Source organism: Ranitomeya variabilis, chromosome 3 (assembly GCF_051348905.1).
Source record: "Ranitomeya variabilis isolate aRanVar5 chromosome 3, aRanVar5.hap1, whole genome shotgun sequence".
Taxonomy (NCBI): domain Eukaryota; kingdom Metazoa; phylum Chordata; class Amphibia; order Anura; family Dendrobatidae; genus Ranitomeya; species Ranitomeya variabilis.
The window spans coordinates 723,042,594-723,058,532 of record NC_135234.1 but is presented as its reverse complement, the minus strand read 5'-3'; the positions used below and the strand labels follow the sequence as shown (position 1 = coordinate 723,058,532).

Sequence of the window (15,939 nt, the reverse complement as noted above, 5' to 3'; positions counted from 1 at the left end):
GCGTCCCCAGGTTTTTTTTTTAATAATTTATAAAAAAAACGGCATGGTGAACCCTCTATTCTTGTTAACCAGCCTTTCTAACGCTGACAGCTGAGGGCTGCAGTCCGCAACTGTCAGTTCTGGCTGGTTATCAAAAATACAGGGAAACTCAACAGTCTGTGACCGGAAGTAAACTTTACCTCCAGTCACCATTGCCAGCTCACACTATCATCTGACAGCGAGGGAGCCGCAGCGCTTTGACTGGCTGTAATGATCTTACCGCCGATCAGAGGCGGTGTTTGACACACTATCATGCACATGACAGCGTGGCAAACACTGGATGTTCGTACCTCCCATTCATGTGAATGGAGTTCAAGTACTGTTCTGGTACCTGAACCAAACTTATTTTAACTGTTTGCCCGAACTTGCCAGACCCAAACATCCAGGGGTTCAGGTTCGCTCATCACTACTCCTGTGCATTTTGGAAGTCTGTTGGGTTTTACATTTTTGCAAACATTCAGTGGTGATAAAATAATTTATACAGTTATGACCTAGTGCAGTTCTGTTGCTGTAGTTTTTATAAATACAGTGTGAGAACTGGGGACGTCATCTCCGTGTTGGTACAAAAAGATCTTTCATTCCAACACAGATTAGAGAAAGAAAACATTGCAAAACCAAGAAACCTCACATTTCGTGTCCCTCGCTATCAGAGGCTCGGAGCCCAGTGCCCGGGAATCCTAAAACATATCACAGTCCATACCATTCTCCATGATAGTGAGGAGAAGGGTGGCTCCTACAGGCCTTGGCACAGCTGGCCCTTACCCAAATTGGAAACCATTTTAAGGCTACGGATAATAATGATGAGGTCAAAATCTGCTGTGGCAGGTAGCTGCGGCATTTTTTAAACGAATTGTTGAAGGGGCACAAAATTTTGCAGAACGGCTCATTCACCAGCAAAATCGAGGAATATTTTTATGCTAAATCTTATGCCCTTTGATGAAATTAATGAAAAAAAATCTCAGCAGCCGCTGTCCGTTTTACTTTTCAGTTGTTATGCGGCTGCACCAATGCCGCTCAGTTTGGTCTTACCCTTAGGAGCCCTCATAGATGTTGCCTAAAGAGACCCACTATGGAGCCGATTCTCTGACCTGTCCTGAATGGAGTGGGGTCTTCTCTGCTTCTTAGTCTCTCTCTCTATCAATATGTCACTTTTTGTGTTATTTTTGTAGCTGTCCTGCTACTGGAAAATGTGATAGAAATGTATCAAACAATGTGAGCACAAATATACATACCATGGGGGGCGGCGGGGGGAAACTTTGAAAACTTGGCAATATTAATGTCGGAATTCCTCCTACCTGTAATCCAATTAATACAATAATAACTATGATAAGTAGGTATAATAAATGCATGTTATACAGCTCTGTACACACACCAAAAGCACAGAAGGGGCTTGTATGGACATTGTGTAGTCACTCTGGACATTTTGACACCAAACCAGGTGTACAAAGTCACAATCAGAGCTGAGGACATTTGTTCCAGTAGAATTGAATTCTCATTGAATTTTACAAAAATTTGTGTTTTCCAGAGCCAGAGTACGGATTTGTTTCAGTAATGTCCAAAGCATAATCAAGATGGAAGTCCTAGCCTGGAGTGAAGAGGCCAAAGAGATGGAGAACTATGAGGAAAGGGGAAAAGGAAGGTGCAGACAGAGGACCAGACGGTGGGCTGCGGGGACGGAGGGACAGGTGAGCGGTGAGAGGAATAGTATTTTTTTTATCCAATGTGAAAAGACCCCAGAGCATAACAAGGAATATTCAATTCACAGAAAATAAATTCAGTAAACATCTAATTTTCCTGTAGAATTTCTTAGAAGCTTTTCATATCAGTTATAATTACAGTCTGCACAAACACGGACAACTGGGCACCAACAACGCAGAGATCCCCACCAACACGGAGATCCCCACGAACACTGAGATCCCCACCAACACGGAGATCCCCACCAACACGGAGATCCCCACCAACACTGAGATCCCCACCAACACTGAGATCCCCACCAACACGGAGATCCCCACCAACACTGAGATCCCCACCAACACTGAGATCCCCACCAACACTGAGATCCCCACCAACACGGAGATCCCCACCAACACGGAGATCCCCACCAACATGGAGATCCCCACCAACACGGAGATCCCACCAACACTGAGATCCCCACCAACACTGAGATCCCCACCAACACTGAGATCCCCAACAATACTGAGATCCCCAACAACACTGAGATCCCCAACAACACTGAGATCCCCAACACAGCCAATCCATAGGCGTCTGTACCGGTGACATCTATTGCTGCTGCCACCAAGAAGTGGCTCGTGATAGAAGAACTACTATATGAACCCAGGATGATGTCTGCTACTGAAAGAGAAGAGAGAAAACATCACTTTTTCATCCCATCACACCGGTGGCGAGCTGCCATCCTTTTCCAGGACCTTTGGTCACCAGTCATACATACATGATGTCAGTTTTCTATTCTACTGCATGGATTTGGCGCTCAGAAGTTCAGCAGGTAATGTCTGGACCTTCCTCATACAAGTGCTGAGACACTGATAATTTCTTTTGTGGGAAGATTATAGGGTTCTCCTGTTCATGTGCCTCTGGTTTTGCATGTTGTTACTTGTGGTTTTCCTTGTGTCTGGGAAGTCTACTATGTGCAATTAGAAGGTCTGTGGGATTTTGTGTGCTTTTTGGCGAACATTCAGTTTAAACAGTTTTTAATATTTAGTCAAGTGGGCTTAGCTTGAGACTGTGAGCAGTCAGTGCTCTCTACACAGTGAGCGCACTGTAATCACCAACCCTGATCCTTCACTCATGTCCTGATCTGCAGCGTATGATGTGTAAGATGTCACTCAAGAAGCAGAAATAGTAAATACAGCGAGCACTGACTTTTCACAGCTGCAGGTGACGTTTACTAGACTGGAAGCGAGCAGCTGCAGGAGGAATAGAACTTCATTTTCTTCCTGCACCCAACTGTTCCCTCAGAACTTGATCACCATGTGCATTGCGGTTTATATGCATTTTGCTTAGAAAGTAACTTGGCAGTTAGTATACATTGTACATGACATATATTTAACCTGACTGATTATGTGCACACTGTTAACTATTTAACCCATTCTCAACATGAATATTTTCCATTTTTGCGTTTTCGTCCCCCCTTCTGGAAAAGCCATATATCTTTCATTTTTCTGTCCATATAGCCATATGAGGGCTTGTTTTTTTTGTGAGACGAGGTGAACTTTTGACTGACGCCATTAGTTTTATCATGTGATGCACTGGAAAGCAGGAAAAAAATTCCAAGTGCGTCAAAATTGCAAAAAAAAGTGAAATTCCAAAATTGTTTTTAGTTTTTCATTTTATTTTCCATGTTCACCATACGGTAAAAACAACCTGGCAGTATGATTCTCCAGGTCAGTACAATTACTGAGACACCAAACACGCAGTTTTTTTTTCTTAATTAAAGGGTAAAAACATTGGAAATTTGTAAAAACTAACAAACAAAAAAAATGTCACTTGTGTAGCCATTTTCCAAGACCCGTGACATTTTCAATTTTTGGTCAATAGGGCTATATGAGGACTTGTTAATTGCTCCCTGAGCCAATGTTTTTTTTATTTATACCATTTTGGTCGTTTATTGATCAGGTTAATTCGTTTTAAATATCTATAGATTGGACTTTTATGGAAGTAACAATACTAAACATGTGTATTTTTTTATTTTTTTTTTTTTACTCCTTTATTTTTAATTGGAAAAAAAGGCATGATTTTAACTTTTCTTTATTTTTATATTTTGAAAAATGTATTTTTTCCACTTTTCACTGTACTTTGGTAGCCCCCATAAGTGACTTGAACCTACGATCATCAGATCACTTGGCTCTTACTACCTATTGAAACAATTGGGTTCACTAGCATAGTAATTATGACTTATATGAAAAGCTACTAAGGAATCAGTAAAGTGAGGACAACAATCAGCAGTGAACAGCGCTTTTATAGGGCATCTGTCAACAAGATTTTGCTATCCCCCATCTGAGAGCAGCATAATGTAGGGGCAGAGACCCAATTCATAATAATAATAATAATAATACTTTTTATTTATATAGCGCCAACATATTCTGCAGCACTTTACAGTTGCCTGTGCATAGTTTTTTTGTATAATTTTGTGTATTTTGCGCCTTTTTTAAAGTCTATTTTCTATTTGCTCACCTGTTTATTTTTGTTTTTTTGCTTTGAGGGCAGGGTTTAGCGTTCAAGATGTTTCACCTGATTCTTCATTTGTGAATTTTTAAAAAGTGGTAAAATTTGGTCTAACTCCACTCCAGTACCCTCCCTGCAGTGATTTCATGCACATCCAGCAAAAGTCTCATTTTTGGCGACATTTTGAAAAAGATTCAATTTTTTTTTCATCAAAAAGTTGCAAAAAATGTTTGATCAGAGGAAAAAGGGAAATTTTGATTTTGCACAAAATTTGAGAATCGTGTGCACCATTGTGACGAATTTGGCGCAAAAAACGTTAGCAAATACAAGTAAAAAAAATAAAACAGTGCCTTAAAAAAAAAGATGAATCAAGGCCTCGGTTTTTACTTTACTGGTTGCTGCAGTTTTTATTACAACCGTTTTCTCTACTGCAGATCAAACAGTTCTCTGAATGCTGAGCTCTGTATAACCCCGCCCACACCACTGATTGGCAGCATGTGTGTACACTGGCAGAAAGCAGCCAATCGGTGAAGGGGCGTGGTGGAATTTCCTAGCAGCAGGGTTACCAATCTTGTAGTGATATTCTCCTGGTGATAAAAGTTTATACAATTATAAAATCTACAGCAACATAACTGCACTAGGTTATAAATACAGTGTGAGAACTGGGGTCATCATCTCCTGGTTGGTGCAACAAGATCTTTAATTCCAACATAACAGATTACATAAAAAAAAAAAATTGCAAAACCAAGAAACCTCACATTTAGTGTCCCTCGCTATCAGAGGTTTGGAGCCCAGTGCCCGGGAATCCCAAAACATGTCACAATCCATACCATTCTCTAGGATAGTGAGGAGAAGGGTGGCTCCCACAGGCCTTGGCAAAGCTGGCCCTTACCCATATTGGAATCCATTTTAAGGCTAAGGCCAGCCATGGTGAGGCCAAAATCTGCTGTGGCAGGTAGCTGTGGCATTTTAAAATGAATTGTTGAAGGGGAACCAGATTCTGTAGAACAGCTCATTCACCAGCAAAATTGAGGAATATTTATTTATTATGCTAAATCTTGCGCCCCTTGATGAAATGAATGAAAATAAATCTCAGCTGTTTTGCACCTGTCGCAATGCCACTCGGTTTGGTCTTACCCTTAGGAGCCCTCACAGCTGCTGCCTAAAGAGGTCCACTATGGAGCCGATTCTCTGACCTGTCCTGAATGGAGTGGGGTCTTCTCTGCTTATTCCGCTCTACCTAAATATCACCTTCAGGGTTCTTTTTCTAGCTGTCCCGCTGCTGTAAAGTGTGATAGAAACGTATGAAGCAATGAGCACAAATATACATACCACGGGGGGAGGAGGTGGGGGGACACGATGTAGATAACTTGGCAAATCAACCATCAGATATGATTTATCAAACAGCGTTGAACGTCCTCTTGCCTGTAATCCAGTTATAACTTTGATAAGTAGGTATAATAAATCCATCTATTAGTATTTGCAGAAATCATACACATGACAAGAGCACGGAAGGAGCTCGCGCGGACATTGTGTAGTCACTCTGGATATTTTGATGCCAAACCAGGTCTACGCAGTCACAATCGGAGATGAGCAAATTTTATTGAGTAGAATTGAATTCTCATCGGATTGTACAAAAATTTATGTTCTCCGGAATACGTATTTCTTACAGTAATGTCCAAAGCATAATCAAGATGGAAGTCCTAGCCTGGAGTGAAGAGGCCAGAGAGATAGAGAACGATGGGGGAAGAGGGAAAAAAGGTGCAGAGGACCAGATGGTGGCTGCGGGGGCAGAGGGACAGGTGAGCGGTGAGAGGATAAAAAACACTATTCCCATCTGAAAAGACCCCAGAGCATAACAAGGAACATTCAATTCACAGAGGATAACTTCAGTGTAGGTGTAATTTTCCTGTAGAATTTCTTAGTAACTTTTCATTTGACAGTCTGCACAAACACGGACAACTGGACACCAACGTCACTGAGATCCCCAACACGGCCAATCCATGGACGTCTGTTCTGGTGAGGTCTAATGCTGCTGCCACCAAGCAGTGCAGTCTTAGCTTGTGATAGAAATACTAAATGAACCCAGTCTTATGCCTCCTAATTAGAGGGGGGCGAACCCAAACAGTAAAGTTTGTGGTCTGTACCGAACACCTACTGTTTGGGCACGGAGGATCATGGACTTCACTAGGAAGTCCGTGTTACTGTTCGGGTTCGGCACCCTGAACACCGAGTGTTTCTCATGCTGTTGTCATCTGCATGACAGTGCAAGAAACACTGGTAGCTCTGATCAGCGATAAAATCATTACCGTCAGTCACAGCGCTGCATTTCCCTTGCTGTCAGATGACAGCCTGAGTCCGCAGCTGTGACCGGAAATAAAAAAAGTTTACCTACGAACACAGGCGTCAGCTGATGGAACTACAACTCCCATCAGCCTATGGCCGCGGTCACGCTTGCGAATGTGATGCGAGAAACTCGCGCGAGTCTCTCACATCAGATGGAGTTCTTGAATTGTTATACATACCCTCTTTTCATTGCACTGGCGTATTAGTGTCCTTCCTGCATTTATTGCTTTATACTTCCCCAAGCATTAACCCTTAGGTAACTTACCACACTATGTGTTAATAATATGTAGCACAGGTATTTATCATTATTCTATGTGCAATTATTTGGCATTTTCTCTCGGCTATGCCTTCATTTTATCGCCCAACATTTTGTCCTGCATTTTTGGTAGTGCTACTTTGTTCAAACAATTTTTAATTCTATGAATAAAAGAATGTTTTAGGGCTCTTTCACACGTCCTGATATTTCCGGTACCGGAAAAACCGGTACCGGAGATATCCGTGTCCGTATGTCCGTGTGCTCAACTGGCACATACGTGCGGCATCCGTGTGCCGCCCGTGTGCCGCCTGAGGACCACACGGACCGTGCAGGAGAGACAGCGCTACAGTAAGCGCTGTCCCCCCGCATGTGGTGCTGAAGGCAGAATTCATCTCTTCTCCCCCAGCGTTCGTCAGGGGAATATTCTCTGACTGTAATGAGCGGTCCCACGTGACCGCTCACACAGGAGAAGCTGCCGGCGCGGAGAGGACAGAGGAGACATCGCGGGAGCTAGGTGAGTATTTCTGCGGCAAGGGGCCAGGCGGCGCACTGGGGGGGGGGACGCGGACGCACATGCAAACTTTATTTTTCACCCCCCCCCAAAAAAAAAAAAAAAAAAAAAAAGATCTTTCATCTCTTCTCTCCAACGAACGCTGGGGGAAAAGAGATGAATTCTGCCTTCAGCACCACATGCGGGGGGGACAGCGCTTAGTGTAGCGCTGTCTCTCCTGCGTTCGGTACATGCACACGGAGGAGAGTGCACACTGTTCTCCGTGTGCACGTGTGCTGTCCGTATTGTGGTCCGTGCTGCCGGTAGAAAACGGACATGTCTACGTGTTTTCAGCATGGACATACGGTCCGTGTGAAAACACGCACATGTGCATAGACCCATTCATTTGAATGGGTCTACGTGTGTCAGTGTCTCCGGTACGTGAGAAAACTGTCACTACACGTACCGGAGACACTGACGTGTGAAAGAGGCCTTATATGGTTTAATATACTCTTTTGTCCCTCTCATTAATTTAATATATTGGGTTGGGGCCCAAGGTGTTGAATATATTGATGGAGTTTTGACCTTGTATTTACTAGTGCAACATCCTTTTCGGAAACCCTTGTGTTTAATGGAAACTATTTTAAGGCTAAGGCCAGCCATGGTGAGGCCAAAATCTGCTGTGGTGGGTAGATTCGGCATTTTTTTTTTTAATGAACTGTTGAATGGGCACAAGATTTTGTAGAACGGCTCATTCACCAGCAAAATTGAGGAATCATTTTTTTCTGCTAAATCTTGTACCACTTGATAAAATCAATGAAAAAAACCTCAGCAGCCGCTGTCCGTTGTGCTTTTCAGCTGCTTCTCTGACCTGTCCTGAATGGAGTGGGATCTTCTCTGCTCGTTCCGTTCTAGCTAAATATGTGCTTTTGTGTAATTTTTGTAGCTGTCCTGCTACTGTAAAATGTAAGAGAAATGTATGAAATAATGTGAGCACACACATACATACCATGGGGAGCGCAGGTGGGAGGATACCAACTTGAAAACCCGGCAATCTTGGGATTTCTGCGTGGGCAGCGGTGGAACCAAACAATGATGAACTTCTTTGTTCTGTCTGGAATCCAATTAATAAAATAGTATCCATTATAAGGTATAATAAATTCATGTTATACAGATCTGTTAGGAGTTACAGAAATCATACACATAACAAAAGCTCGCACGGACATTGTCTGGTCACCTTGGACATTTTGATGCCAAACAAGGTCTAAGGTGTCACAATCAGAGATGAGCAAATTTATTCTAATGGAATGTAATTCTCATAGAATTCTAAAAGAAAGTTTGAGTTCTCCATAATGTGGATTTTTTTGTTACTCAGAAAAGGGAAGTAATGGCACGGCGAGCAGTAATGCCTGAAGCATTGACAGGCCAGAAGTCTTGGACTGGAGTGATGAGGTCAAAAAAGATTGGGGAAAAGAAGAGGTGCTGAGACCGGAACGGAGGGGACAGAGTGACAGGTGAGAAGTGAAGTAAGAATGATTTTTTTTTTCCTAAAGTTATTAAGCTCTGGGGTCTAAACCTCCCCCACTCTAGAGCATAATAAGGTGCATTCAATTCGCAGAGAATAACTTTGATGCAAATGGTCTTTTTCTATAAAAAAAAAAGCAATTTGGCAAATTTGAATCTTGGCAGATTTCATCATCTCTAGTCACAATCAAAACAAATCTAACATCCAAGTTTGTTATCATAATATACAGAAACTATAGGGATCGCAGATGGTAGGCAGGTAACTACTGACATCAAAGGCTTTAACAACTTAAAGTGTCATAGGTTTATGCTCTAGTCTTCTCAGTGAGGAACTCAGTCTAGTCACATCTCTCATGTTGATTGCAATGAATATAGGCAGAAAACTGTCATAGTCCAAAAACTGTCAAATAGATAGGGTAGGTTTGGCTAGGCAGAGCTTATAGACTACATAGCAGGAACTCATCATTGAGAGTATTAGCAAGGCTCAAGCTGATAAGACACTTTTATCAAAACTAAAGCAAGAATCCAAGTAATTGATACAGCTCTGTCCTCAGATATGGAAGCATAAACCTGGAGACATTTATTTTAACGACCAGACCTCAAAATGCCTTAATATCCAGACACCATTTTCTGGTATTGTATGAGGTCTTAATTTATAAGAGAGAAATTGCCAGGAAACAGGGGCGCACCATCTATAGTGGCAGCACCACATGGCCGTTATCGCATCCGCGACATGTCATGGGGTGGTGCCAGGATTTTACCTCTAAAGTTCTTACTGCTAACAGGACCAGCGCAAACTGCAAACAGGACCGATCTTTAGAGGTAGTAGTAAAGAGGAGCTTTATTATGACAGCCAGCCTGAGAGAATGCATAATCAGGATTTTTAGCTAACAAATACAGTGGCTCGCAAAAATATTCACCCCCCCCCCCTTATCATTTTTTGTGTTTTTGTACCTCACGACCTGGAATTTCAGGGTTTTTTTTGAGGGTTTGCATCAGTTCATGTAAAGAACATGCCTACAACTGTGAACATTTGGTTTTCTTTTTACTGTGAAGCAAGCAACAAATAGGACAAAATAGCTGTAAACTTCACTTCATAACTATTGACCGCCCTAAAGTCGGTACTTTGTAGAACCTCCATTTAAGGCAATTACAGCCGCAAGTCGCATTGGATAAGACTTTATGAGCTTTCCACATCTTGCCACTGGGATTTTTGCCCATTCCCCAAGGCAAAACTGCTCCAGCACCATCAAGTTGGATGGTTTCCTCTGGTGAACAGCAATCTTCAATTGGATTAAGGTCTGGGCTTTGACTAGGCCATTCCAAAACATTTACAAGTTTCCCCTTAAACCACACGAGTGTTGCTTTAGCAGTATGCTTTGGGTCATTGTCTTGTTGGAAGGTGAACCTCTGTCCCAGTCTCAAATCACTGACAGACTGTAACAGGTTTTGCTCAAGAATATCTCTGGATTTTGCACCATCCATCTTCCCTTCAACTCGGACAATTTTCCCGGTCCCTGCTGCCGAAAAACATTCCACAGCATGATGCTGCCATCACCATTTTTCAGTGTGTGTATGGTGTTCTTGGGGTGATGATCTGTGTTAATTTGGCACCAGACATAGCGTTTACCTTTGTGGACAAAAAGTTAAATCTTGGTCACATCTTACCACAGCACCTTCCTCCATACATCTGGGGAGTCTCACATATGTATTTTGGCAAAACGAGCCTTACAATTTTTGTGCATAAGTAAAAGCTTTTTTTCTGCCTACTGTTCCATAAAGGCCACCTCTATGGAGTGTACAGCTTATTGTGGTCGTATTGACAGATATGCCAGTCTCCATGCTTGGGAACTCTGCAGCTCCTTCAGGGTTACCTTTCGGTCTCTTTGCTACCTCTCTGATTAATGCCCTCCTTGCCCGGCGTCAGAGTTCTGATGGGCGGCCCTCTCTTGGCAGGTTTGATTTGGTACCATGTTCTTTCCATTTGACGATAATAGATTTGATGGTGGTCTGGGGGATCATCTGAGATTGGGATTTTTTTTTAATAACCAAACCCTGACTTGTCCTTGTCAACAACTTTGTCCCTGACTTGTTTGGAGATCTTCTTGGTTTTCATGGCGATATTTGGTTAGTGGTGCCTCTTGATTAATCCCTTAAGGACTGAGCCACTTTCTACTTTAAGGACCGAGCTTCATTTTGTAAATCTGACCAGTGTCACTTTATGAGGTAATAACTTTGGAACGCTTCAACGGATCCCCCTGATTCTAAGACTTTTTTTTAGCGACATATTGCACTTCTTGGCCATGGTAATATTTGTTCAATATTACTTGCGCTTATTTGTGAAAATATTGGAAATTTGATGAAAATTTAGAAAATTTCACAATTTTAAAATTCTAATTCTTGTGTCCTTAAACCAGACGGTTATGTCACAAAAAATGGTCAATAAATAACATTTACCACATGTCTAGTTTACATAAGCACAATTATTTAAACATCATTTTTTATTTATTTTTGTCAGGAAGTTAGAGGGGGTTAAAAGTTGATCAGAAATTTCTCATTTCTACAACAAAACCATTTTTTAGGGACCACATCACATTTGAAGTGACTTTGGGGGCTCTATATGACAGAAAATACTCAAAAAGTGACATAATTATAAAAACCGCACCCCTCAAACTCCTCAAAACCACATTCAAGAAGTTTATTAACCTTTCAAGTGCTTCACAGGAATTAATGGAATTTGGAAGGAAAAAATGAACATTTCATTTATATCACAAAATTTTTTTCTTTAGCCCTAATTTTTTTATTTTCACATGGGTAACAGGAAAAAAATAACCTAAATATTTGTTGTGCAATTGCTACTGAGTACGCCGATACCCCATATGTGTGAAAACTACATTTTGGGTGCGTGGCAGGGCTCGTAAGGGAAATCAAGTTGTTGCAAAACCATATTCTTAGCGCTATAATTTTTATATATTTCTGCCATTTTCATTGGTATTATTTTAGAGCACATGACATTTTTTTATCACTTTTTATTACGGTTTTGGTAAGCAGAATGAATAAAAAACAGCAATTCAGGGATTGTTTTTTTTTAGGGTATTTTATGCCATTTTGCATTTGGCAAAATGGATAAGGCATTTTTATTTTTCAGGTCTGTACAATTACAGGGATACCTAATTCTATGTCATCCTTTTATGTTTTTGCACAATTAAAACTTTTATAGAAAAAATAATTGTTTTTGCCTCACTTTATTCTGAGAGCTATAACTTTTTAATTTTTTCACTGATGGAGTTGTTTGGCTGCTTATTTTTCTGCGGGACAAGACGACGTTTTTAGCAATGCTCTTTTTATTTACACTCGTCTTTTTGATCGTGTTTCAGTCCACTGTTTTTTTTTTTCAGTGGTATAATGAAAAAGCATTGTTTGCCACTTTTTTTTATGGTCTTCACTCAAGGGGTTAAATAGTGTGCTACTTTTATAGATCGGGTAGTTCCTTTTTTATTTTGAAATTAGGTATAATGCATTGTATTATATTTGTACAGAAATCTTCTGAGACCATGCTTTGAGCTTTGCATAGATTGGTGACCTGGGGTGTCATTATGAAGATCCGTGGTCACCATGGCAATGATTGGGCCCCCGCGATGACACCGATATGAAGGCACAGGGAGCTCCGATCCAGTTGCCTGCCTAAATCTTGCGATTACTTGCATTTAGGGGGTTAAACTGGGGGCGTCCCTGGCTGTTAGTGCAGGAGCTCGGCCGTTAACAGCACCGAGCTCCTGTTCTGATGGGCAGAAGTGCTGATATTTCAGCACCTTCTGCGTGATCATGCTGTGATCGGTCAATCAGATTGACTGACCGAACACAGTCCTCTGAGTGCGGGAAATGACAGCATGGGTCCCAGCTCCTGCTCAAGTGCCGCTCAGCTGTCAGTGACAGCTGTCGGCACTAAACACTGTTTATACTCAGTGACAGTTTAACCTCTTAATGACTAATTTTACAATTCTGACCACTATCACTTTATGAGGCAATAGCTCTGGAACACTTTAAAGGATCCCAGTAATTTTGAGAATGTTTTTTGTCGTGACATATTGTACTTCATGTTACTGATAACATATGACTTGCGTTTATTTGTGAAAAAAAGGAAATTTAGTGAAAATTTGGAAAATTTTGCAATTTTGAAACTTTGAATTCTTATTCCCTTAAGTCAGAGAGTGGTGTGACACAAAATAGTTAAAAAAATAACATTTCCCACATGTTTACTTTACATCAGCACTAGAGATGGTTGCACACCTGGATGTTCGGGTCCGGCCAAACAGTTAGGCTGTGTGCCCACGTTGCATTTTTTGAGTTTTTTCTGCGTGTTTTCGCTGAGGAAAAGCTTAAAAAACACTTACTAAACGCATCCCATTATTTTAAATGGAATTCCGCATTTTTGCGCCGGGAATAAAAGCATCGCGGAAAAAAAAGCAGCATGTTCATTAATTTTGCAGAATTTCAGCGATTTTGCCGCTATATTATTGTATTGGGATGCTCTGGAAAAAAACTCCTGTCAGCCCTCCCTGCTCTCACTGTTATTAGCTGCAGCAGGCGTCAACTGATGTAAGCAGTAAACCCCATCAGCTGACACCACTGTTCTGCACACTCAAATTAACATTTAACTTTTTTCCCAAAAATTTTACTTCAGACCCATTTTTTTTTTATTTTCACAAGGGTAACAGGAGAAAATGGATCACAAAATTTGACTTTTTGAATGCAAAATTGGCTGGAATCAAGAGTGGACGTCGTGTCGGGTTTGGAGAGCCCTTGATGTGCCTAAACAGTGGAAACCTCCCATAAGTAACCCCACTTTGGAAACTACACCTCTTAAGGATTTTATCCAGGGCAGGGCCGTATTTGGAGTTTCTGCTGCCCTAGGCACTTTTCCTGCTGCCTCCCCCATTGGCGAGTATGACTAATGCAGACACTGTGTCGGCAGGGACTTAGGCTACTTTCACATCAGCGATTTTTACCATTTGCGGCAGATCCGGCAGTTTTTATGCATCTGCCACGAACGTAACGCATCACTTACGGCAACACTGTTTTCGGCCTCATCATTCATTCCCTATGGGACTTGCGGACATGTGCAGCACTTGAGGTTTTGTTGCGATGCGGCAAATGCGATACTTGCAGCAACGGAAAAAAAATGCTGCTAGCAGTGTTTTTTTGTCTCATCGTAAGTGCAAAACTGCAGGTGCTGCACATGTTCGCAAGTCCCATAGGGAATGAGTAAGGGGTCCAAATCTATGTATATGCGGTATGCCCATGTAGCTCTTTCAAAGACATTCCAGCAATATTTTTACATGTTCAGTCCATTCATCTGAAATCGGTTTGCAGACATATGCAAATGAGGGACTAGATCTGTTACTCCAGCTCTATACCTGCTCACTAGAACTAGTGCAATTGTAAACTTTCTTTTTAACCTTGCTTATCTACAAAAACGTGGTGAAAATAAATAATCAAAATTAACAATAATATAGTGCAAGAACCAATATATATATATATATTTATATATAAATAATAGTAATTAACAATAAACCATAATATTAACATACAATAGGAACTAGTGCAATTGTAGTAAACTTTCTTTTTAATCTTGCTTATCTTCTAAATGGTGGTGAAAATAAATAATCAATCAAGGAAAGTAACTGTGCATTTTGGACACATCTTTAGCATTCTGTGAAGCAGATGTTTTAAAACTTTTTACGCCGTGCTCTTTGGGCTGCAAAATGGTCAATGAGTTTGTCATAATTCAGCGACCTTACAAGATCACTTTCAATGGCCAACATTGCAAGAGCATTTAGGCGATCTTCACGCATGCTAGACCTCAAATAATTTTTAATTCGCTTTAATGCTGAAAAAGAGCGTTCTGCTGAACAGTTAGTTGCTGGTGTGCACAGAAACATTCTCAAAGCAATATCCACATTTGGATAAATGTTATGAAGGTCGTCTTTACGAATTTTCCTAAGGATACTCAAAGAAGAATTATATTCTTGCTCCAGAGTCAAAAGGTGTCCACGCAAGTGTAGGCATTCTTCAACAAAGTCAGTTGCCTCAATGTCTGTGTTGTAATGATCTCCAAGTTTTTCAGCTTGTTCCCTTATAGCAGAAGCTTCTAGTTTGGTTAAATTTGGCAGAAATTTAAATTTTTCGAAAAACTCCTCATAGGCAGACTTTCTCCGTTCCAGTTCCGATATTAGATTGTCACAGATGACAAAGTAGGTATTCACACGAAAATCTTTTTGTAGGTCTTCTTGACTTTCAGTAGCGTTGCGCTTCCTTTTCCTGAATCGAAGATCATATTCTTTCACACTTGATTTAGCCATGGCACTCGACTCAAATGTGTCAAACATCTCCCTGATCTGCTTTACAAACTGCACAAGAGAATCATACAGTTCTATTACTAAACATCTATAATATAACGCTGGGAGCGTCACTCTGTCCGAAGCCTTTATAGACTGCGCAAGCGCCGGCGCAGTCTGGACCCCACAGAGCGACGCTCCCAGGAGATCGCGGTATGCATAAGCGCTGAACGCACACCGCGATCTCCAACGGAAAAACAGGGACGAGCCAGGAGGCGGAGGGTGAGTATACTTACCTGTCCCATTCCACCGACGCGATTCCGGGCCATGAATGTCCCCCTGCTCCCGGAATAGGCGCCTGCGCAGTCCGCGCTTTCCGGCGCCATTTTCTTGAAGACACATTGCAGTGTGTCTTCAAGAAAATGGCGCCGGAAAGCGCGGACTGCGCAGGCGCCGATTCCGGCACCAGGAGGACACAGAAAATGGCGCCGGAAATCAATGAGGTAGCGCAAGTAACAAATTGCTGTGCCATGAGGCTGTGGCACTTCATGCCACAGCTATTTGTTACTTACGCCACCTGATTCATTTCCGCCGCCATTTTCTTGGTCCTGCTCCCGGAATCGGCGCCTGCGCAGTCCGCGCTTTCCAGCGCCATTTTCTTGAAGACACATTGCAAAGCGCGGACTGCGCAGGTGCCGATTCCGGGAGCAGGACCAAGAAAATGGCGGCGGAAATGAATCAGGTGGCGACAGCCGCCGCACCCA

At 41.8% G+C, this 15,939-nt stretch overlaps 1 protein-coding gene across 11 annotated transcripts in view; it reads right to left on the bottom strand.

Annotated features, from left to right (window-relative positions):
- PARP4 (poly(ADP-ribose) polymerase family member 4) overlaps positions 1-15,939 on the bottom strand; it is a 318,181-nt gene that overhangs the window by 57,799 nt on the left and 244,443 nt on the right. For 10 of the 11 annotated variants that reach the window (XM_077298347.1, XM_077298349.1, XM_077298352.1 and 7 more), the window contains 2 exons: positions 8,323-8,427; positions 5,554-5,646 (listed from right to left, as the gene is read on the bottom strand). In XM_077298347.1, coding sequence (XP_077154462.1) covers positions 5,554-5,646; positions 8,323-8,427 — 198 coding nt within the window. The remainder of the gene's footprint in view (positions 1-5,553; positions 5,647-8,322; positions 8,428-15,939) is intronic. The other variant, XM_077298356.1, reaches the window with a different exon arrangement.